General features: G+C 39.5%; 3 protein-coding genes across 5 annotated transcripts; 2 read left to right on the top strand and 1 right to left on the bottom strand.

Moving 5' to 3' along the window:
- Positions 1 to 2,181: 2,181 nt before the first annotated feature.
- Positions 2,182 to 5,566, top strand: znf648 (zinc finger protein 648). The gene is made up of 2 exons (XM_085151135.1): positions 2,182 to 2,616; positions 2,885 to 5,566. The coding sequence occupies exon 2, from the start codon at positions 2,885 to 2,887 to the stop codon at positions 4,349 to 4,351; it is 1,467 nt and encodes a 488-aa protein (XP_085007261.1). The 5' UTR covers positions 2,182 to 2,616; the 3' UTR covers positions 4,352 to 5,566.
- Positions 5,567 to 5,848: 282 nt separating this feature from the next.
- Positions 5,849 to 21,374, bottom strand: sec16b (SEC16 homolog B, endoplasmic reticulum export factor). Of its 3 annotated transcripts, none has more exons than XM_085151132.1 (25): positions 20,095 to 21,374; positions 19,742 to 20,020; positions 19,411 to 19,499; positions 19,210 to 19,312; positions 18,506 to 18,708; positions 18,276 to 18,427; positions 16,526 to 16,587; positions 16,264 to 16,402; positions 15,911 to 16,141; positions 15,381 to 15,478; positions 13,043 to 13,124; positions 12,825 to 12,942; positions 12,636 to 12,747; positions 12,364 to 12,469; positions 11,596 to 11,733; positions 11,387 to 11,500; positions 9,026 to 9,101; positions 8,787 to 8,946; positions 8,511 to 8,674; positions 8,373 to 8,401; positions 8,113 to 8,208; positions 7,930 to 8,025; positions 7,737 to 7,851; positions 7,382 to 7,425; positions 5,849 to 6,986 (listed from the first exon to the last, which is right to left on the bottom strand). In XM_085151132.1, the coding sequence occupies exons 2-24, from the start codon at positions 20,002 to 20,004 to the stop codon at positions 7,409 to 7,411; spliced, it is 2,763 nt and encodes a 920-aa protein (XP_085007258.1). In that variant the 5' UTR covers positions 20,005 to 20,020; positions 20,095 to 21,374; the 3' UTR covers positions 5,849 to 6,986; positions 7,382 to 7,408. The 3 variants fall into 3 exon arrangements, with proteins under 3 accessions (XP_085007258.1, XP_085007260.1, XP_085007259.1); XM_085151134.1 differs by having other exon boundaries at positions 7,930 to 8,022; XM_085151133.1 differs by having other exon boundaries at positions 19,742 to 21,374.
- A 45-nt stretch (positions 21,375 to 21,419) lies between these two features.
- gadd45ab (growth arrest and DNA-damage-inducible, alpha, b) lies at positions 21,420 to 23,301 on the top strand. The gene is made up of 4 exons (XM_085151136.1): positions 21,420 to 21,566; positions 21,868 to 21,969; positions 22,071 to 22,278; positions 22,486 to 23,301. Exons 1-4 carry the CDS (start codon positions 21,517 to 21,519, stop codon positions 22,597 to 22,599), a joined length of 474 nt encoding a protein of 157 aa, XP_085007262.1. The 5' UTR covers positions 21,420 to 21,516; the 3' UTR covers positions 22,600 to 23,301.
- The last annotated feature ends 723 nt before the right edge of the window (positions 23,302 to 24,024 follow it).

Here is a 24,024-nt window from a genome sequence, read left to right as displayed (position 1 = left end):
GGCAGTTTACTCTCCAGCATGAAATTGAAGAACCACCCCCAGGATGACTCTGCACTTTTTCAATGCACTTGAATGAGTTGCGTGGAAATCAATAAAATGTTTATTCAAGTGTAACTTCCAAGGAAAAGCAGGTCAGTCAGTGTGAGTAGAACTAAAATTTGCATTTGGAGGAAGAGTCGCTCTCTTTCCATTACTTGCTTTGAAGGAATCACAAGGGGATTATAACACTTTCTTTACTGTGGGTCTGGAAAAAACACAAACACAAAGTAAACTAACAAACCACAATCTTTTTACTCCCAACAGAGACTTCCTGGGTGATGCTCTTCATGCTGATTGTTAGTACAGCTTCGGCATCCGGGTTCACGTCACTTATGCAACATCCACCAAAGCTTTGTTATGACAGCTTCAAGTTGATACATATACAAAGAAAAGGAGTAATTACCAGTTTAACTCCTGATCTGGTTTTAACATTATGTAGAGTTAGAGTTACTTTTTCAAACTTGGAACTTGATGAATAAACTTGAAATAAACTAAAGATGATGGTTTTCACAAAACTAAATGTTGGACAACACATAAATATGCACAACTCCAGAGATTATTTTCATTGTTCTTTTATATGTGATATCTATGAAAATATCCTAAATTGGTGTATCACATCTTCCATTTGTACCTACTGTTCAACAAAGGGGGCAATATCCCTGAAAGCTTATGTGAGAAGACATGTGCAAGTATTCTTGTGGTGGATATGTGTGGGAAACTGAAGCCAAAACTTTGTGTTGAGGTACAAACGAATGGAAAATGCAGCCCTGTAAAGGTGATTTGTTAAGGATCTGATTTCAATCTGTTCTCCTGGGAAAGTGCTCTGAGTGCAGAATACAACTGTCCATTTAATTAAGATTTAAGTTACTTAACACATGCAGGTTTAAATCCTGCCAGTCCCTATAGTGTAAAAAACAAAAACAACCCCCCCCCCCCCCCCCCCCACCATTATTCTGACAGGGAAAAACAGGAAAGCTCGTAGGCCACTGATGTCAACAACTGGAGGATTTTATCAGGGAGGGAAAAACACGAGTTCTCAAAAATAATAAAGACACGTCCTACTATTGAGTATGAAAGAAATATTATTATAATTTGATTACAGGACAAGTGGATTCCCTTATTTCCTTTTCCATGATGACTCTGTTTACTGAATGGATATTTCAAGGCCATCTACTGGCAAAAAACTGGACTGCAACTTATTTATCATAAAAGCTGTACACAGTGTTCTCTAAACAAGGGGGGCACTAAGTTGAAGCCATTCTCCCATGTTGATTTTGTTAAGCATATGTCCGGCACTTATAAGTATCCTTCAGAACTTCTGTTGTTTCGAAACCAACAAGATTCATCTGTTGATATATCCATAGATATTTTTTTTCATTCAGAGACTGAGTTGAAAACATCGTGTTATTTTCTAAAGCAACGCAGATGTCTACAATAAGATGCATTCTATGATTCACCCTTTTTTCTCTTTTTCGTAGAGCTGGTGATTTTCCACAGTTTTGCTTCTGACTTGGCAAAATATCTGGTGAACAGTGACATCTTGTGGTCGTTACCTCAAAATGCTCAGGAACTTAAAATAGAGGTGAAAATAACTTTGCTGTGATCTGAAACACCGTCATCAGTGTGATACTTTATAGACTTTTGGACAGTACGGTGCTCACTCTTAGATTATTACTAACGATTAGAGTTTAACGGTGAATGACAATATACTTGAATATTAGCTGTGCTGAAACAGACTTAACGGTTAGTGTTGGTCAAATGTTTTCAGCTCAGTGTAATTATTTAACAAGCAAAGGGTTTAAATTTCTGTCCGTCTCCACCTGACCTCATAATGCATTTAATTAAAATATCAATGCACTAGTCGCATACTTACAAATACGACCATTATTTTATACCCGTTCACTCACTAATAGCGAGTGTGATTAAACTTAAACTGAGCAAAAGTGTTTCCAGGTTTGTGATATGTAATTTAAGTAGAGTGTTGCATTTTGTTTCTTCCTTGGCTTAAAGGTAATTTGAACGTCTCATTAACGCCCTCCTGAGAGCGTAACCTAAATATCAATGCGCGGACGGCGGCACTAACTCACACACTATCAAAAACATTTTATTTAATTTATTTGTTGTTGTTGTTGTTTTTATTTCTATTCTTTTAAGCTGTTAAAAACAAATTAATAAAAAGAGTCAAAAAAGAGTCAAAAAAGAGTGTTGGTAAACTATAAGTTAATTAAAAGTTAGTCTTTCCAGTTCAAGGATCCAACTTAAGCGAGTAAACTGTTAAAGTTTCCGACTTTCTACCGTCCAACGCAATCTGAAAGTCTCCGTCTGATGCAATTACTCGACAAGTCATATGTAAAACGGGTGGCAAGTTCAGTGAGCGGAGGGTAAATTGAGCCCGGCTGTGAAGATATAATTGCTGCTGCTGCTGACTTGCAGGATAGATGCTGACCTACAGAGGCTTGCTGCCAAACTCCGCCCGTTAACGCAACCGGACATCTCTCATAGAGTTATACTAGTACCCGGGCTAGTATATCTCCCTGGCATCTCCGGGATCTGACCTGCTCGCGTGGAGACTCCAGGGTAAGCTGCTCTATAAAACGATTTCATGTGTGAAATTACAAAATAATGAGTTGTTTTTATTTTTATAGTAATATAACGCTACCTAGTAAAGTTCTGGTGTCATATGACGAGCATGGTGCCAGAGCATGTGTGGGATATTTACATGATACTGGTGCATGCAGCAACAGCAGACTTGCTGCTGAAAGTCTGTGTGGCATCAGTTATGAGTAAAAATAAATAAATAAATACTTTAAAACACATTTCTGACAAAATCAGTGTCATTCTGCAGATGTCTACTGGGACAGATGTTGACAAAAAAAGGAAAAGGAAAAGGAAGGGAAGTGTCACTCATTTTCCCCTGGGTGGACACATCTTGAGTAACACTCACAGCGTGAATATAGAGTCTTCATTTGGCATTAATGGTGTAAGGATGGCGCCGTTCCCAGAGATGAATGAAACTGGAATTCTTTATCTGAATCCTCAAACACCAAACTTCTCTCTTGTGGAGAGGTTTGCAGGGCTTTCACCAGGAGAAGAAACACCAATCCAGGATGAGCAAGAACACAAAGGGGCATCACTACGATGCACTACATACACTAAGACCAATGAAATATGTAAACCAAATGACGTGCTCCTGGATGCTGTGACACAGAATGAAAGGATGTTCTTGAAACAATCCAAGAGCCAAAGTGATGTCTCAGACCAACAGAGGACATCTAAGCTAGAGTTAAGTAGTGAGGAATCTTCTCCAAGCGAAGGTGAGAATAAGACCAAACATCTGAATGTAAATAGTCCTTCACTTATGAAATTGCTTAAAAAGTGTAAAGACGACAAAATCCCTCGACTTTTGGTAGCAATGAAAAAACGCAATGGAGTTGACACTGACTCAGAGGAACGTCCATTCAAATGCACGCACTGCCAATGGGCTTTCAAGAAGCTGTGCAACCTGCAGAGTCACTTACAAACACACACAGGCCTCAAGCCGCATGTATGTGATATATGTGGCAAGGCTTACTCTCATCAAGGCACGCTGCAGCAACACAAGCGTCTGCACACGGGTGAAAGACCGTATCACTGCCCCTTCTGTGTCAAAACCTATATCTGGTCCTCAGATTACCGTAAGCATATCCGTACACACACTGGTGAAAAGCCATACATCTGTGACACCTGCGGCAAGGATTTCATCCGCTCTTCAGACCTGCGGAAGCATGAGCGGAACATGCACACCAATGACAAGCCCTTCCCATGCACGCACTGCGGCAAGACCTTCAATAAACCCCTAGCTCTGAAGCGCCACGAGCGTAAGCACCTGGGAGAAAGACCCTTCTCCTGCTCCGACTGTGGGAAGAGGTTTGCCCTGGCTAGCCGCATGGCAGAGCACCAGAAAATCCACAGAGGAGTGCGTCCTTTTGTCTGCTCTGTGTGCTCCAAGTGTTTCACAAAGTCCTCCAACCTGACCGAGCATGAAGCCATTCACAGCGGAGTGCGGCCCCATAAGTGCACAGAATGTGGCGTTGCATTTGCCATGGCTTCCCGTCTGGTTCGTCACCAGTTCATACATAGTAAAGAGAAACCCCACAACTGCGTGGGCTGCAGCAAGAATTTTAGCCACCCAGCAAAACTGAAGCTTCATCAGGAGCAAAACTGTGCAGGGAGGATTTTTGTTTGCACAGAATGTGACAAATCTTTCCAGTGTTCCACAAAACTTGCACAGCATGTGCAGAAACATGGGGACAAAAGTGTCGCAGCCTGTTAAAGACAAGAACTGTACATATCCATTACTGTGCTACAGCTGTTTCATTTCAGTTATTAAGGTCAAGAAACATTGGACAAAAGGTTATAGGGCACCACTTTACATATGCTAATGTGAAATATTTATTTAGAGTGCCATGAGCTGTAAAATGTTCACTGTTTCCCCAGGGTGCTGGGTTCCCACGAGAATGTCTTGGGATAAAAATTACCGCCAGCACAGCACTGACACTGGAGCTGACAGTTTAATGGTGTGATATGAAACTCATTACAAGAGCATTGAACCCTTTTTTAAAACTGTGAATGCACTGTAAATGTAATTAATGTTACCCACAATATAGCAGTTTTGCATTTAGGCATTTTATCATACGACTTCTTCAATCATGCACTACAGCCATGAACTTTACAACACATTTCCCAAAGGAAGTGTGGAAATACATAAATGCACCACCACTCTGTAGCAACAGTGGCAGAAGCCAAACATACACTAGACATACCAGCTTCAAATGATAGGCAGCTTATTGTTCTTAACCCTCGCGAAGAATAATACAAATACAATTAAAATATTTAAGTACTGCTCTTGAGTAGATAAGATTTTGGATCACTGATACTAAAAACATTACTGTGACAAAATTAATAGACCAGTGCATTTGTAATCATTCAGGGAAGCTGGATTGCCAGTCAGTTACTGCTTACTCTTTTTGCTAATTTGGACTTTTTGGATGTGAATTTCATGTACTAGTACTTTGTATTCATAGTGCGCTTTATTTATTCAACTACAGCATTTGTCATGCTTACTTTTGTAGTTTAATTTCTATTTTACCAATAGAAATACACATAGTGAGAAAAATTGAGTTTGCCTGGATACAAAGTGTGATATTTTCTAAACACAGTAATAGCATTTATGATATTGTACTAGATGTCAGATTCCTATACGTTAGGTTTAAATGTATTTTAATCACGCATGCTGCCATGTTCTGAGTTTCGCTTCTTTGTAATCATATTGCTACATGTACAAGAAGCGTAGCATGTTTGGAGTTTATCAGTGAATAAAAGTGAACTAGCATTTTACCGTGAATCCGAATCTCAATAAAGATTTTGTATAAGATGTCTGCCTGTTGAGGAGTTTTTTTTTATTTGTTTATTTTCCAATTATCAAAATATGTAAGTTTGTTCAAAATATATTAGGTTCTAGTATAGTCTCATCTGGATGCCATTGTAAGCAGTCTTGCATAAATCCACTCTGATAATTTGTATAGTGACACTTTATTGGCAGGACGTATGCCGTAGTTCACATGCTGCTCATCTGCACGTGTGTGTTTGTTTGTGCGTGTGTTGAATTCAAGGCCCGCGTGTGCCACTCATTCTTGGCTACTGCAGACTAATCGTAAAAGGAGACGGCACCTGCCGTGTTGTCACTTGCTCTACATTAATTGAAAGGCTCTGTCGGGAATTGCAGCTATTTCTCGGCAAGATGTAATTATTAAATATATGACTATTAACATGACTGCAGATACAGCTTTTAATAATACTTTCCTCTGCTGCGAGAATCTGCTGAAAAGCTAGAGAATAAACACATTTCATGTGGTCATATAGAGGTACAAAAACACAATACATTGAAACTTAAAGTCAAATGACTTAACAACATCCCAGTTACATCCAAACATGTTTACACGGTGACACAGAAATAAAAAAGGTCAATCTAAAATCAATTACAAGAGTATATATTACTGTTTTTCATATACAATTTAAAGAGCAGTGTGTAAAATCAACCTTTTATATGCTGAGCTCCATTTCATTACAAATAAGTCATCAGCACATAAACAGTTTGGTCCTGGAAGCGTCTGCTCTCTGGTGGGTGTAGAGGCTGTAAGAGGGCACTGGGTATTTGGCTGGTAGAGGTCTTCCCTGAGCTATCCTCCCCTCTCTCGCCATGTGGTATCATCAATCTTGGCAGTATGACAACATGAGAAGACACTATTCCAATTTTATTTTCAGCATTTATTTTCTGTCCCGTGTGCAATTTAAAATACAACTGTTGCACTTTTCAGATGACAGAAAATAATCAAGTACTGCCCATGATGTGGTATAGCACAAATTATGCTTAAAAAGCTTCTGTGACCACAGCATTTATTAACGTGCGTCTTATTTCTGTTTTAAAACAGTGGTTGGAGCATAGATAATATAACTGCAGTGGTATATGTGTGTATATCTTTAAATATTTTCCACGCTTATATTTAGCTGGATATTTAATTGCAGCATATAGCACAGATGATCGTGGCATAGTGATCACAGTTACGCCACCATTTTTTGCCACAGTAGAACTTCAGCCCCAGTGTTGCTGGCGTGATTGCTCTGAGTTAAGCTATCCCTTTCCCAAGATATGTACTGCGTCTGCTGGTAATTTCCCCTAAGTCAGCTTTTAGAACACACACCTCAGCTGTTTTTGTCACTGCAATATGAGTTGATATCCAAGTCGATGCAGAGTATTCCTGTAACTAACAAGGAACATGACGGTTTGCAAGCTGTAGGATTTTAAAGGGCATTACTAAAAAAGAACTAGTGAGCGGTGTGCATCTTACAGTACACGACATGTGGTGTGACATTGTGATATCCTCACTTTTGGTGCAAGATGCATGATCCTGCAAACAGAACATGTTTAGTTAATATGAATATATGAATTTATAAAGAATTATAAAGAATCAATATGCTTATCTTTAACCTCCTAAGACCCGAACTCTTCCATGACATGCATTTTTAATTTCTCGTTGATATTTGGGCATATTGGAGCCCGATGAATGTAAAAACAAAGAATTACCAGATTTTTTTTAACCTTATTTTTGTTTTTAAGAAAAATAAGAGCCACATATGAGAATATTCGTTTAAAATTTTGATAGAACAGTAGCAGTATAATGTCCTCGTGAGTGGATATCAGGCCCATGTAGAGCAAAATTGAGTATTTTAGTCTAAATAACTCATAATGTGATGTCCACATATGTGGACGGCAGGTCCTAGGAGGTTAAGTAACTTCATTTACCTGTGACAGAGGTGAGTCTCACGGTTTCTAACCCAGCTGCTGGCCTATAGTGAAGACATGGGTATTTAAAGAAAATGCTCACATTTGTAGAGTTAAATGGAGGTAAAATGTCCTTAGTAACAGCCAAAACACTTGCAATGTTTTAAGTTTCTGCACTAAAAAAATCCAAGCGACGTCCATCATGACTGTAAAATATGAAACTGGACACGCTAGCTAAGACACTCATTGACCTCAGAACATACCATAAGAATGTGGAAGCTGACAACATGTTTATGTTGAAATCTATTATTAAAATAGTGATAAGTGACTAACACTGACGCAGAGCCAGTATTATGTAACTGATCACGTGACCCACCTGCTTTCCTTGAGAATGGATTAATCCCAGCAGTGGAAGACTGTGGTGGAAACATGCCAGGAGGGACACTGTTAGGCGGTGGAGGAGGACAGACGTCAGCAGATGGTGAAAAGTCCTGTAACATACATAGCGATTAGTATCATTAAATGAAAACTGAGATCACATCTGAGCTCATAGTATGCTTGATACTTACTGTGTGAGCTGGGCCTCCCTGCTCTGAAGCCTCTTTTTGGACCACTTTAGGTTTTGACTTGAACCAGCCACTGAACCATCCTTTCTTTGTGTTCTGCTTTTAACACAGAACAAAGTGTGATGCATGTAAACTAATTCTAATGTCACCGAAAGCTATGTGATATATGATAGGCAGCCCACCCACCTGTTTAGGAGGCTCAGTGGTGTCCTCAGAAGCTTTTAATCCTTGAGGGACAATCTGCTCGACTTGTCCCAGCTGACTGAAGTTCGTCTCAATCATCTGACCGTGCATAAAGGCAAATAAAGGCAAACATTTGAACTTATAAGCAACACTAATCAATGCACAGCACAATACATTTGAATTTAATCTTTAAAATTATGCTTATGCGATAAAAAAAATCAAAGCGAAAAGTTGCCAGCGGAATATTAAAATGCATTTCTCACCATCCCTGCTCCAGAGGATGCTCCGGCCCCTGTAAAAGCAATAAAAAGAAAATGAAAATGTCACACTGACTCACCACGGGCCATAGTAAATACCCGAACAGAGAAGGGAATGATTGCTGTCTAACATTAGAGTCTCACCCTCTGCTATTGCTGGGAGATTATTTGGAGGACAATGTTGTGAGGTACTTTTGACTTCAGCACTATCTTTGTTATGATAACAGAAGTTCTGGGTTGGAGCCACTGTGGGCACTGAGAGAGTATAGGCCACTGTTACTGGTGTAGCCGGGCAGTTGGCCTGTGGCCTAGACAAAGAGGCAGAGAGAGATCAGTGACATAATAGACTCTGTCAGGACTCAGTTACACATATCAAGTAAGAGTGTTGTCTGCGTGAAAGAAAAAGTAACTGAGGCACACCAGTCCTGAGCTGCTCCCATGCCCCATGACGTCACTACCATTTCCTCAGTGTCTCCTCCATCTTCATGCAATATGCTTTCTTGGTCTTCACGGCCTCTATAATAAAGGAGTTCAGGCTCAGGACTCTGAATGCCGTGGCTCAAATAATCTAAATCTGATTCTGCATAGGAAAAAAAAGCATTTTATTAAGGTATACGTCTGCTCTACAGTGTGAAAAAAGCTACACAATGCAAAGTTACCTGAGGGCATTTCATGTGACATAACAGTATTCCCAGGAGCTGGCTGGTATGCTTCAGTAGAGTGGACAGTTCCAGTCTAATAAAGAAAACACCATATTAGTTACAGAGTTTAAGTTCCATTACAGCTATGTTGTCAGTAGAGGTGGGAATCACCATACATCCCACGATACGATATTATCACAATACTTAACGCACGATACGATATTATTGCAATTTTTAAAAATATTTTGCGATATTCAGATTCTGTACATAAAGGTAAACTTTATCAATATTCATTTTATCGAATATCAAAGTCTCACACTCAGTCTTTCTCTCATTTCATTCAGTTATATTGTTGACAAACTGAACGGTTTGTATTACAGTCTAGTCCAACTTAACTGAATTCAACCATCTGGTACAATTATAGCTATTCTGAACTATGCAATTTATGAAAACTATGTAGCCCCTTCAGCAACTGAAGAATTTGAAAGTAAATTAAAACAAAATATAATTTTACATTAAATAAAAAAGTTTTAAACTTAATTAAAATAAAACATGTCTTAAATTAAAATAAGTAAACTGTCATGTTTATTGCTGCCATAAAAAAAAGTTAAACACATTTGGACAGTGAAAGAATGTCAGGATTCTTGCTCAGAAAAAGGATCAACATGCTCTGAAGTCAGAGCACAAAAACCTTTTTTGTAACAAAATATCAATTTCTGCTGTCCCTGTATCGATACATTATTAGCAAACAAAATATCACGATACTACACAGTATTGATTTTTTCCCCCACCCCTAGTTGTCAGTGTGAGTTTGTACCGTGTACACTCCACAGATGCTAATATTTCCCAAGTACAACATTTACCATGTGATGAAATTAATTGGACAGTCATTTTGTTATAAAGCCAAAATTACAATAGTTAAAAAGAAGTGAAATATTGGTGGTGCTAGACGAAAGGAGCTAGAGCTGTCTTTGCAAAATTCAGAAGCAACCATTCAATATGTTCATCTTATGTCAAACTTGTCATCATAGGCTACAGGACCTGGGATCCCTGCATGTCTGTACCAAATTTCATGGTAATCCATCCAATAGCTGCTGAGATATTTTAGTTCGCTCTACAGTAGAGGAGCAACCACCAGATGGGATAACATTACCAACTCTACTGAGAGTAACATGACTAAAAAAGCTTTGCTACACAACTGGCATACAGGCATAACCAATATTCAATACATTTTATAATGATTAATAATTATTATTTTTAGTGGCATAATCAGCCCTGAATGTTTACATAAATATGGAAACTGAAGCAATTTAAGGGACCATTTTTATTCCTTTAAAATCTATTAAAGTAGGTTTTTTCTTATTAATGAGTAAGTAAAGGGATTTGAAACGTAGAGAAAGATATAATGAAAATATTTAGTGGTCTATCATAAATGGCTGTGAGGCAGGCAGGATATGAACCCAATACGCTGGATTCAGGAAATGGAACATGAACTCAAAAAACAGCTCTAATGGTGAAGTCTTCAACGCAGAGCTGTAACCAGGAATCAAAAACCTACGAATCTAGGGTAAAATTCAGAACAATGAAGCACATAACCGAGAGTAAAGCAGGAACCGCAGGAACCACGGAAAGCATGGAGCAGAGGAGCACATAACACTGAGAAAGGACACAACAAAGGGCAAGAGGAGACTTGAGTTATAAGTACACACAAGGTAATTAGATAGATGGGAAACACCAGGAAACACAGCTGGAACTAATCAGGGAAATTAGACTCAGGAAAGTAAAACTGAACACGTAGGGCAAAGGTTAACAAAACGAACCAGGAAATAACTAAGGGAGGCAGGAATACACAGAGACCCTAACCAAACCTAAACATAAACAAACTAGATGTGAAATCAAAACTTTGAAATAAAATACAAAGAAACCAAGAAACACTTTAATTTAAAAAAAATGGTATCCCAGACCCAGGGACCATGACACAACCATCAGAACAATGATGATTTGCGAGCCTAATTCATGAAACAACTTCCTACTACTTATTTTTATATCACAGGAACGCAACAGTAACTTATGTGTGCAAATAATGCCACTGATATCTGAAAAAATATGGCTAACTTACCGTTTTGATTAGGTACCTCGTATCACTCCTGTTCAAGGTGTGATGAAGGAAAAATGTGCACAATAAAATCACAAGTCACTTGTGAGCAGTTGTGATTGCTGACAGTGCTGAATTGATGCTAAGCTAAATTAGAAACCCTCATATATCATACATTTCCTCCACGATTTAATTCTTCCTTGTACAGCAGTGAGAACTGAGACATTTCCTCTCACACACAGGTAAACATAGTATGATGTGAAAAGACTGAAGAACCTGATCACCTGTAAACTGTGGTGCCTAGCACGTAGGTGCTTCAGCCAATCAGGTTCTTGCCCATCTCTATGGAGCCCTGCTTCACTGAACTGACCCTCTGAGTATCTCAGTCTGTCTGACAGCTGCAAGAAAAACATACATACAGTGTAACCATTGTGTTGTAATTGAACAGATCACTGATAGTTAGTCAGATGTGTAAGACAACCTGTAGGTTTACCTTGACGACCTCATCAGTCAGCACAAAGAAAGGCTCCTGATGCCTGAGGATCGCCTGTCCGACCACCTCACAGTAATGAAAGGCCTGAGATGAAAGCCCACAGTCCAACAGACGATTGGCGTACAGGAACTTATACACCTGACCAAAATACAACAATAACCACAGTCATGCATTTATTGCAGATTAAATGGTAATGATTCCAAATATTTAAGTCTTTGCTAAGGGTTGTTTGATCTAATGCAGTGAGTCTAAAATAGTGTCCAGAGATACAAAAGATGGCATAGTTTTGCCAGCAATCTTTATCCTTCAAGATCAGGTCCTCTACCAGAGGTCTAGGACTTGAGGGTCCCAAGCAGTATCTTTGCTGTTCCTAGGACTGCGATCTTCTGGACAGAGATCTTGGAAGTTGTTCCTGGGATTTGCTGGAGCCACTCGACTAGCTTGGGGGTCACTGCACCAAGTGCTCCAATTACCACTGTTACCTTCACCTTCCAGATCTTCTCAAGGACCATACATTGCAACAAAAAGTTATTCTGATTCTGAATGAAATGTTAATGTATTATCTTCCTGTATTGAATCCAAACTAGAAACCTTTTGTTAAACTGTGTCTAATAAATTGATGGGGAAAAATGTATTCTATGTGCTAGTGGAGCTGTGTTATAATGGAAAAATGTTAGATGTTAGATGACACAGAGAATATTCGGTGCCTTTAAATTTGATATTTCCATTTGGTACACCATTAACACAAAAAATATAAGTAGCACCCACCTGAAAGGAGGGTATTGAAAAGCTTTTGTTCCCAAGAGTCTGGCAATACTCATATAGTTCAGTGCACTGGATGGCAGTGTTTGTGGCAAAGCACTCAAACAATTTCCTAGAGGAAATAAAAACAGACAAATTCAAAGCAAAGAGCTGATAGAAATTAAGATCAAAATAAGACATGCACGTGTTTCAGCAGAAAATTAAGCTTGTGCTGTCAGTATAACCAGATGAACAGCACTTGGACTGATGAATGGCAGCAAGTTGGAATCACAGCTCACCTGTGGCTGCTGCCTAGAAGTGCCAGTCTCTCAGCCTTCTGTGTAAACACCCCGAAGGGAACACTGGCTGTCAAGTAGCACACATGGGCAGCATGTATGAGGCCTCTGGAGGCTGCACAGGGAAAAGCAACACACATCAGTTTGTATGTGTGTGCATGACAACCTGTCAGTCAGTCGGTGTATCAGTACCGAGTGTATCTCCCATGGTGACGATGGCCTTCTGTTGGATGGCTGGATCTCCTGTCTCATTGGAGAGCATAACAGCCAGATGGGGCCTCCAGTCTCCCCATTTTTCATTTCCACAGCACTGAGCACAGAAAATCACTATTAAACCTTAGTAATAAGATACAGGCTATAGCATAAGCTTGTCTTCATATAAGAGTTTTGTTAGGTTCTGGATAATTTACCGTGGCTGCAGCAGGAATTCTCCCAGACAGCAGCTGGAAGAGAGTCTGGAGGGGATCACTGGGCGTTAGCTGGCCTGTGAACCTGCCAACAGAGCAGCCTGTGTCACTGCACGTCTTAAGCAAGGCTTTACAAAAACAGGAACTATCCCATTTAAAGTGCATCTGTTCTGCTAGTATGCACACAAGTGAAACACCACACTGATAGCTCAGATTCTGCCCCTCTTGTCAATCACAAATCAAAATCACTCTGCCTATCTGCCAGCCTTCTCCCCAGACATTCCTCTACTGACAACCTGCTGCTGGGCTGCTGAGACATACCACTTAGTCTGTAAAAATAGTCTGTAAAAACTAGACTGGGTTACATATTAAATAGCTCACGGGAGTTTAATGAGAATATCTGTATTATAGTGATTTCTGTTTATTACTGTTAATGAAAACTAAATAAAAAAGAGAACTAGAAATAAATGATTTTAATTACGAGTCTTTGGTATCGATTTTTATTGAGAGTGTATGACGGTAAGCCAACTATTATTCTGTAATACGTTTGGTGAACTTTTCAAACGTTTCCACTGACAAACAGCACCTATATTGTCATTAATTAGTCAGTAAGTAAAACTGACAGTGAAACTAAAAAAAAAAAAAAAAAAAAACTAAACATTTTGAAAACAATTAAAACCAATCAGTGCGGTTACACACACTCTGAAACTCTGAAAAATAGCTGAAGCTCAAATTAATTGAAACAAAAATATGAAACAAAAAAATAAATGCAATATGGTGCAAAAGCCAAAGAAAAAAGTTTTTCATATTTTGCTAGAAAAATTGGAAATGGGTGCTGTGTGAATAGTTGAAGCTTGGACAAACACACATGAAAAGTGAGTATTTATGGCAAACTGAGTTTGTACAATCATAATGATCTTCAAAGTTAATATCAGGCATGCATATCTTTATTTACAAAACAACCTAAACTCTCTTAGGCAGCTTTCTCATAATTTCTTTAGGTAGTCTTCAGGAATACTTCTCCAGGCTTTCTGAAGGACATTCAAAGCTCTTCTTTGGAAGGTTGCTGGCTTCTGCTTCATGACAGAACCTCCACTGTGTTTTCAGAATGCTGGTAGATACTAACTACAAGACTTGTTGCCACTGATTGTCAGTCCATGTTTTGATTAATTTAGCATAGTGGAATGGTTCATCCAGTGAGATCAATTCTAGGGAAGCTTCAGTAGACAGATCAAATGAAGTGATAGATGTAATTCTCAGGTACACTTTCAGCTCTTTGCTGGATTTTCCCCCCTATTTCTAAAGGATATTGCTTTCAGATGCTGCTTCATCTGCTGTAGATAGATTTTAGGGCTGCTACACCTTATTCTATCCCCCCTTTGTCAAGTTTCCCGTTTTCATTTTTTAGGATGTGCCAGGTTTTTGATTAAATGCTCTATAGGAATCACCTTGCTGGGACAAAAATATATTATATGCCTGTGAAACTGTGTTTTCTTCAGTGTCCTTTATAGATTCAACTACATAAATGGGAATAATTTGTACCTTTGCGACAGGCTGCTGGTGACAAAGTGATTAAAGAAATCATTTAAGATTGGTTCTTTGCTAAGTTTTCTGCTATGTGTAGACTGAAGACTGTTTCATCTCTTGAGTTCGGTGCCTTGTTATGTTTGAATGAGTCATAGGTCAGAGTTAAATGTGTTAGCGGACAAAAAAGAAACAATCTCAAAAATGGACAGATACCACAACTGAACTGGACTGAAAATGAGTGAAAAGCAGTCAATGTCCAACGAAAAAACTTTGAAAGACCTTCAGAAAGCCTGGAGAACTATTGCTCAAGACCACTCCAAGTTTAGTTTCCTGTTCTGGAAGCAGAATATGTAACCTCTACTTTTAAAAAGTAACCTTCTCAACACTACTCCTAATCTTAGCTGTCCTTGCACCTAAAGGCAGGAGAGTCTGGGTACTCACTGTGATTGCTTTCAGCAAAAACAATCAGATCTCATTTTAAAATATTTCTATCTGGCATATCAGATCACTAAGGTACTGTTGGACAAATGAAAACACTCTTGGGAGTGCTAGAGGAACTTACTGGAACATCAAAGTTTCTATTTTTCATCCTCTGAGGACTTGAAAGTCCATATTTTGTGGAAATATATCAAATAATTTAAGCCTGGACCAAAATGGACCGACAGGAACATTGCTCACACTTCCTAGTAGCGCTAACGCAAGTGTGAAGGAAGCCATAAGTATCTAAGTTTAGCAATTCTTGACAAATTACCACATAGAGCTGTGTGCTGATTTCTCTCAGCTGTCACGTCTCAGAGGCCATGAGTTTTCTCACCTGTTCAGTACAGTCATATAGGACCTGTTGTCCATTTTGCTGGCCAGAAAAAGTGCATGTCCCCACAGGCCGCTGGTCATAGCCGACTCCAGGGCCTCCTGAAAACCACATATGAAAGATAGAGACTGAGCTACAGTACACAGTACAGACTGATTAATATTTGATTATTTTATCCTGAATAAATGTGACTGACTAAATTCTTGCATATATACACATGAATTTAACTTGATTAGTTTCATTTTATGCTAATTTATATATTTACTCCAGAGCATCCCAGAGGAAACATTGTAAATTTGCATTAATTATACAATATCATATTACCTGTTGCTCTAAAGAGGTCTCTATAATGTTTCATGCAAAATCAAATATTAGAGAAAAGTGCAGAGGATTAAAACTAAAATCATGTCTCATGGTCGCATTCATTTATCTTGGCTCTGTGCAGTGGGCCTGACGTCTTTTGAAGCCACTAGAGTTAAATGCTAGACTTGTCAGCAGCTGTTAAAAAGCGGATTAAAGGTGAATGTGGAGACCTTCTTTCTTCCAGCCAGCAGTAGTTGAGTGTAGGTCTGCAGGCCCTTCTCAGAGTTCTCTGAGCTAAAGCTGCTCCAGTTTCCTGTGAGCAGGTCGTCTCCTTTGGAAGGTAGTGCTTCAGCAGTTGTATCCTCATTGAAGTCAATAAGCGTGGGGGCATCTGATGGGCAGCTTCCATCTGAATGTGAGCCCTGCATCAGCAACTCTGCGATATCTGACCCGACTATTTGCTGAAATACCAAAATACAGTGACAACTGTATCAAAAATAATCACGATAATTGCCCTGATGTCTCTCTGATGGCAATGTGATCCCTCTACATACTGTGTAATGCCAACACATAATCCACTTACTCCATTCTGTCTGCAGAGCAATATCAGAATATTCCACAAAAGGGCAGCAGAGCTTTTATCTTGCAGTTTGTTGTCCCTCATGCAGGCGCCTGCCATCTGGTGGGCAAACTCTATAGCATCCACTTTGTGCAAATCCTCCCTTCAGTAAAATATACATAACATTCAAACATGGACGTCTCACAAGTCTAATAATAATCCTAGATCTGGCATACAGCTGAATGCAGTTTGTTATTGTCAGAATTACAAAACCAAAGACAATTACCTGGTTAAAGGCCCTGGGAAGCTTCTCATTTCATGCTGCTCCTGTGTCTCACTTAGAATAACCTATGTACATTTAAAGACAGAAATAATGTCTTGAAACCTTACTGGAAACCTTACTGCCAATGTTTTATTGTAAGGGCCAATTTACACTCCTGTAGCTGTAAATTATAAAGGTATTTCTAAAACAAAAATAAAAACAAAAAAAACATCAAAATAAAAAAGCCAGAAAACTGGATAGTATTAACTACTGTAGTTACTAACGTACCTAGTGGTTATATTTAAGATTATAAGGTGTCAGTCTGCTGAACCAGAACTCCAATACAGGAAGTCTGGATCAGCCCTCTGTGTTAAAAAAAAAAAAAGGAGAAAAAGTCCAGCCTCTGACCCCGAGTATTACCCAGCAGGCTAAATTTCATGGGGAAGTGTTTAACTGTTTATAGACTCATATCCACTGTTTTACTATAACGTTTAGTAAAAAAATAAAAATAAAAATTAAGACACTAGAGGTACATTTGAAGAGAAAAATCCTCCATCAAGACTTATTCTCCCATGTGCCATTTCAAAACATGGATTTATACTGAAACTGACAGCAGACAAAACAGAACTAAAGCCATGGTGGACAAAATGTGCCACATCGAGTAGAAATATAAAACATATATTTGTAGCTACTGAGCAGTGGAAAACTCAAAACTAATGTGCAGCAAATACCTCATTAAATCAATATTCACCAATTAATAACCCTAACCACTCTGTGACATAAATATTTTCAAACTCAAAGAGTTTTTAGGTTTCCAAGAAACCATTATACATGCTGTGTGTTACACATTTCAGGGGAATACAAAGCAACAACAGAAAAAAATAATGTATTCTGTATTAGGGCTGTGCGATATGACCAAAATATCATATCCAGATATTAAGACATCTATCGTCCGATAACGATATAAATCACAAAAATGTAACATTTTCTGTAAATTCTGGGGCCGCCGTTTTCTTTGTGAGTATTTATTACACGGCGTGTTGCGGGGAAAAGCCTGTTCTAATGTTTGAGTCTAAGGTTTATTTTTTAGCACCTGACGGCTCTTTTTTGCTTCTCATCCATAAACACTCTGCATCTTACACGTGATTTAGTTTATTTTGAAAAGTCTCAACAAGATCTTGAGCTATATTGTGAAAGGTTTATGTGGAACAAGCGGACACGTGGTGGTTTTACCGTCGTTGTTGCTAACGACAAGGCATAAAAACAAACGCTCGTCTGTCTGTAGTGTGGTTATATTAAATGTAAGAGAAAGAGAGAACTTTAAGAAATTAATATAGCCACTACAGTGACCATCAAAATAATGAAAAACTATTGCCGTAAACAGTTTATTTTGCGACACCAGGAAACGATAGACGTTTTTATATCGTCATCCGATATATATCGTTATATCGAACAGCCCTATTCTGTATGTATTTATTTATTTTATTTGTTATGGGCCCGTGTGTTTCTTTAATAAAGTGAAACTAAACTAAACAAATGACAATGCATGAAATAATAATGTTAATGGCTTAATCATCACTGACATGAGCAAAATAATTGTGGATTTGTGAAATCCTTTCCAACAGACCCAAATCAATCCTATTAGTCTGACTATAGTATACCTTTAGGACCCTTAAGGTCCATGAGAGTGCTATAATTTTCATCTGGTAAAAGATTAGTAGTATCCTCCATGGAAATCTGTTGCTTTTTTTAAACAACTTGACTGTGAACCTACCTCCAGACTGTGGATTTCCAGGAGGCTGACATTCTCCTGTGCTGACAAGCCTGTAGTGATCCGAATCAGTTGACCCGCAGGCCCAAAACTGACAACAGCATGAGGGATCGAGTACTTCAGAGGAGCTGACATCTGATGCACATGTGCTTGGTCTGAGGAAATACAAAGCTTTAAAAAAAAAAGAGGCATAAGCAGAGACGATGTGGACGTGAGAGGAACTGCGTGCTCACCTCCATAGGCTTGAGGGGCAGCATCACTGTGTTCGGCTCCATTCATGTACTGACTCAGCTCATAGCTGCTGGAAGATAACCCTGAGTTTTTGGAGCTTTCTAATGTCCCAAGGTAAAAAGAGGAAATCTCTTCATTGTCTCTGGAGGGATTGTCCTCAAAGTCATTGAGGTAATGCTGAGAGCTGTCTCTCACCTGGTTGTACCTGAAAGAAATGCATTTTCATGTGCATTACTTTCTTCTTCACTGCGAGAACACATAGCAGTTAAGTCTATGCTGTATTCGTGTGACTTTCTTGCTCACAGAATTTGCAGTGATTATTAGACAGACTGTAATGCAGGAAGTATGTTTGTTTTTTAATAAATATTTCGGCATTAATTGTTTATACTTGCCTGTTTGTTTGTTGATTTCTTGTGTACACATTCTCCTCTAGCTTATTTCTACACTCACTCTTGATCAAGAGTGACCATCTATCACCACAACATATTATACTGAAACCCCAACATTATAGGTTTTCTTTTACTTTTTATTGTTTCTGCTTTTTTGTTTTTATTAAACCCTCCATACAAACTTTGTAGTGCTAGAGAACTGTTTAACCTGTCAACATTTCTGGATGTACCTCTCTCTTTAGTGCAGGTATCATTTTCACAGTATCATCAGATAGCAAAGGCACTGGCTTTGATAGAAGTAGAGTGCACTGACCCACCTGTACTCCTGAGCATTCACGCTTCCTAGTTGTTCTTGGTTGCGTGCCCTGTCATGGTACCGATCTGCTCTCCGTGGTTCTTGAGGACCCCACTGGCCACCATCTTAAAAAACAGCGTTACACATCATCCCATCTCTCTTATACAGAGCGTAGAAGATGACTTTAACAAAAAGAAAGCTTGGCTGTTTTGTATCACTACACCTTGTCGTCCATGCTGCCCTCTGTAGTCATAACAACCATAGCTGTCTCTGTAGTCCCAGTGGCTGTAAGGTGGATAGTCATAACCATGCCTGAAAATAAAGGAGAATCTTAATGAAGTCATTACATTTCCATCATCTGTGATGCACTGCATATCCCAGCATGCACTGTTAGCAAGGACAGAAAGCTACACTAAGCTCAGTGTTGAAACCAGGCTTCTTATACCAACTGTTGTGCAACCTTTATCCTACATTGCATTCACAAACACACTAATAATACCCAAATATTAGCTCCAGCTTAGTAGCCAGTTGGGGTCACTTGTAACTGTACAAACCTGGACAGAGGTCTTTGGTGCTCAGGTCCATACCCATACGCATACTGCTGACTGTTGTATGGATAAAAGTCAGGTGTAGGCAGAGGGAAATGAGCATTGTAATGGGCATCAGGATGGCTCCAGTGCCTGTCCCTCTCTCTGAGGTCCGGAGGTGGATAGAGCTGGTCCCTTTCCTGCCGAGAGTGGCTGGTGTATCCCTCTCTGTCTTTTGTTCTGTGGGAATGACGGCCTGAGTCCGGCCAGTAGTGACCTCTGTGATCCATGATGACCCTTTAACACCTGCGGTAAAAAATGGGAAATGTCTGCAATCATTAATTTGCAGGAAGAAAGTTGCAAACGTTTGTTATACTTACAGCTCACACATCCCAGCCGCAGTCAAAGTACATCCACAGATGCCACATCACTCCGTGGGAAACTCACAACATGAGCTGATAACAAATCGGTATGATAACAAGAGGATAAAGTTCACAAAATACTGTGACCCATAAAAAATGTCGTCTCGGTGCTCTGGAGGTGAAATCAGAGTAAATCCAAGTGCGAGGAATATATATATATATATATATATATATATATATATATATATATATATATGTATGTATATATTAGCATAGCATAGTTACATATTAAACAGATTAAAAATCACACATAAGCGCACATTCCTTGATCGCCGTTGTGTTTGCATTGTGTATCTCAGTGATCTGAAGGTAAACAGTGGAGCACGCACTGAAGAGTTTGACAGCTGCTATTCCAGAGGGCTGTAAAAGAGAAAATCACGTCCATCCTCGGGATAATCACAATAAAAACTAAACTGACCTTCTGGTCTACGTCAGCACAACATGACAAACCGTGCCTTCGACTGTAGGTTGCATGTGCAGAAAAAAGCGCAACTTGCCACGTTGCCGGTAGGCAGGATGCAGATGACGGTCAGCTGGTCTCCGATCAGATTTAGTTTTCGTGACAGCGAAAGCGTCAGAGCCCAACGTTTTTCCACAGTTTAAAAAAAGTACACCTTACTTACCAGCAGAGGCGCTATATCCCACATTTCCTTTCATTCAAGTCATATATTTACATCTTCCATCACATGGTGCTGCAGATGTGTAGGCTGAACATCCATGACGCGAATCTCGCGCTCCATAACATCCCGTTTGATTGCGATCTGGTGACTGTGATGGTCATTTAAGTGCGGTGAACTTACTGTCATGTTCAAGAAACCATTGTAAGATTATTGGACATTTTAATATGGAAGCCAGAAACTACTTTGCACCGTAAAACGAAATCACTAAATGTTAATGTTTTGAATCTGTATTTGTAAAAACACATGAATGCATTTGGGGTCTGTTTGTTAAAATTAATATTTACTGGGGATTTTTTTTTTTTTTTTTTTTTTTTTTTTGCAAATGTTCATAGAAGCTATGATGTTACTTTGTTTCACCGTGTGGAAGTGAAATAAAATGTTTGCTTTGTTGCTGTAATTCTGAAAATGCCTCGTGATTACTGACGAATTGGTTTTACTATATTTACAGAAACTAGTTCTGATTATTCTCATATTAGTCATTGTCCTGTTATGGCCACGGGATGTCGCTTTCTTCTAAGCACAGGTTCAATGTGAATCACGTGACCAGTCATCCACAACTGGGTAGGCTTTATGCAAATGAGTTCTGCGTACACAGGATTTTTACTACTGGAACCCGGACGCTCCGAGCACAGCGAGAGTCTCACTAGACAACAGAGGACGCACAGATTCCGCTCTGGATATTATACCAAGACCCGCTTGGATGTGCAATATGACTTTTGAAGATACCAGTGGAGATAATTCAACAGAAAGGTTAGCTTTGCGTTGAACTCTGCATTTTCCTTTAATTTAATTCTGTTTTTAATTATTCTAACTTTTTGTTAGAATTATTGGTTTGCAGATATAATTGCACACTGCCCTTTGTGACCGACATTCAGCCCTATTATATTGAGCCGTCTCGCGGTTCTTGCATTTGTATCACACATGCAACGTTACATCACGAGCTGGCATTCATATATCACGTGAACGGCGTTAGCTCGAAAATTGGGGCATCAAATCTTAAACTATCAGCCTCTCTGATCATGCGCGTTCTGTTAAACTTTTGTTTCTTTAGAATGGACTCGGTGGCTACAGCGTTAGAGGAGGTCCTGAGCTCTGCATTGCCTCAGGGTTGCATCACTGTCGGAGTTTATGAAGCAGCAAAGTCACTCAATGTGTAAGTTGATAGCAAGCTCGCTACTGCCGCACTATGAAAAACTAGCTGGGATGAGCATGAAGTAGTAATGTTTGCTTTATCTTTTTCCTCATTGCTTTTAGGGATCCAGACAATGTGGTGTTGTGTCTACTGGCCACAGATGATGAGGAGGATGTGGCTCTGCAGATTCACTTTACCTTGATACAGGCATTCTGCTGCGAGAATGACATCAACATCCTGCGTGTGAGCAACATGAGGCGTCTGGCAGAGATACTCGGCGGAGTGAAGCCTGGAGGAGAACCAATGGACTTACACTGTGTTCTAGTTACTGTAAGTACTGTTACTCACGTCCGTGTAGTTTAAACCTTGGGAATATTGCTCATTTCCCTTTGAGCAATCAAATGTACCTGGGGTTTATTGCTTCTCGTTTCTGCTGTCAGCACTTAGAAGGAGTTGGCATCAGTTATGCAATCTGAATTATTATTTGCACGTTTCATAAAAGAACAGATGGTAACCGCTTTGCTCTTTCCTGTGCAGAATCCACAGTCATCCCCGTGGAAGGACCCTGCACTGAGCAAGTTGAACAGATTCTGCAGAGACTGCCGGTGTTTGGATCAGTGGGTGCCTGTTATCAACCTTCCTGACCGATGAAGCTGCTTGGAATATAAATGTATTGTGTGCATTGGGGAAAAAGTAACTGCCTAAGGCCTGTGTTAATGTCTGTGTTGGACTTGATTGGAAAGCGCCCCAGAGAGAGAGAAGTGGAGAGGGAGCGACGGGAGAGTTAGGAGAAGGAAGGGGGGGAAAAAAAGAGCACAAGCGTTCCAACAAATTTACCAGGTCAGGGTGAACTTGTGGGCCAAGGAAGAGTGACTCAGCTGTCTGGGTTCCCGGATTTTCTAACGTATGACTGCGCCTTTCTCTGCCGAGAAAGAATCATTTTCGAGGAAACTGAATCATGTGAGCATGGAGCACACGTGGTGCCGAGCACAGGCGCATGGACTGGGGGGAAAGCCGACAGAGTGTCTCAGCTGACAAGACTCCAGGAACTGGACCACACCAGAGTGGATCAGTCAGCTGTCAGCTTGAAAAACTCCTCATGAAAATTTGACCAAATTGACTCAGCATTTCTTCAAGAGAACATTTACTTAATCTTATTTAAAAACTTGTCACTTTGATAACTCTGATAACTCAAAAGGGAAAGTTTTCACAGTTTATTATTATTATTATTATTATTATGGACAATACAATGTTTGTCCGGTAACTTGTTGTTATGTTATTAATTTAATGAGTTATATTTATTGTGCATAGTTGAAAAGATTGTGATTACAATAAAATAATATTTAAAAACAGTTCTCAGATGGGTTTTGCTTTACCTTTTCAGAAACTACTCCATCCGTGTACTTTTAGAAAATCATGCATGAATTTCCTGACATTTGGAGTTGGAGTTTGTTGTTACATGTCACAAGGGAAGTGACGCGTTTACTTATTTACTTGACATACGCTTTCGCTTTTCTTTTGCATTTCAGCATAAAGCCAACCTGTTTAGGAGGTTGGCTTTATGCTGAAATGACAGAAGTGGAGTAGCTAACGCGTTTTCGGTAATCCACATGGTCTGAGAAGGAACTAGAGTTGTGCACTTCATCTGGGGTTTGTTTCCCAGCTTGAGGGGAAAAAAAATCTAGCCTGTGGCAGAAAAATGGACAACTACAAGTCTTTTCAGACCAGATTAGCTGGCTTTGAAATGTGCTGCAGGCATTAGGTTTCTTGAAATAAAGTTTACTCCTGCATGGGAACCCTAGTAAACGTTGACCTTTTGCACATCTTGGAGATCTTATTACACAGAGGGGTGGAGAATTCCCATTGTAGTCAAATCTAAGTGGGATGGGGCTCATTGTGACAGCTCCTTCTTCACACCCCTCTGCATTCACGCAATCAGTGCTAAATTTACTGCTGAGAGAATTAAAAATAGCAGTGAGGCATGAAAAAAAAAAATGTTGAAGACCCCTTTCAGGCTGTAAAAAGAGAAAACCAGAACTTATGGTGCTTGCACAGAGTTAGAAAGGACAAAGGTTT

Source organism: Neolamprologus multifasciatus, chromosome 23 (assembly GCF_963576455.1).
Source record: "Neolamprologus multifasciatus chromosome 23, fNeoMul1.2, whole genome shotgun sequence".
NCBI lineage: Eukaryota > Metazoa > Chordata > Actinopteri > Cichliformes > Cichlidae > Neolamprologus > Neolamprologus multifasciatus.
Note: the sequence above shows the minus strand (reverse complement) of the source record. Positions and strands in the feature narration are given on the sequence as shown.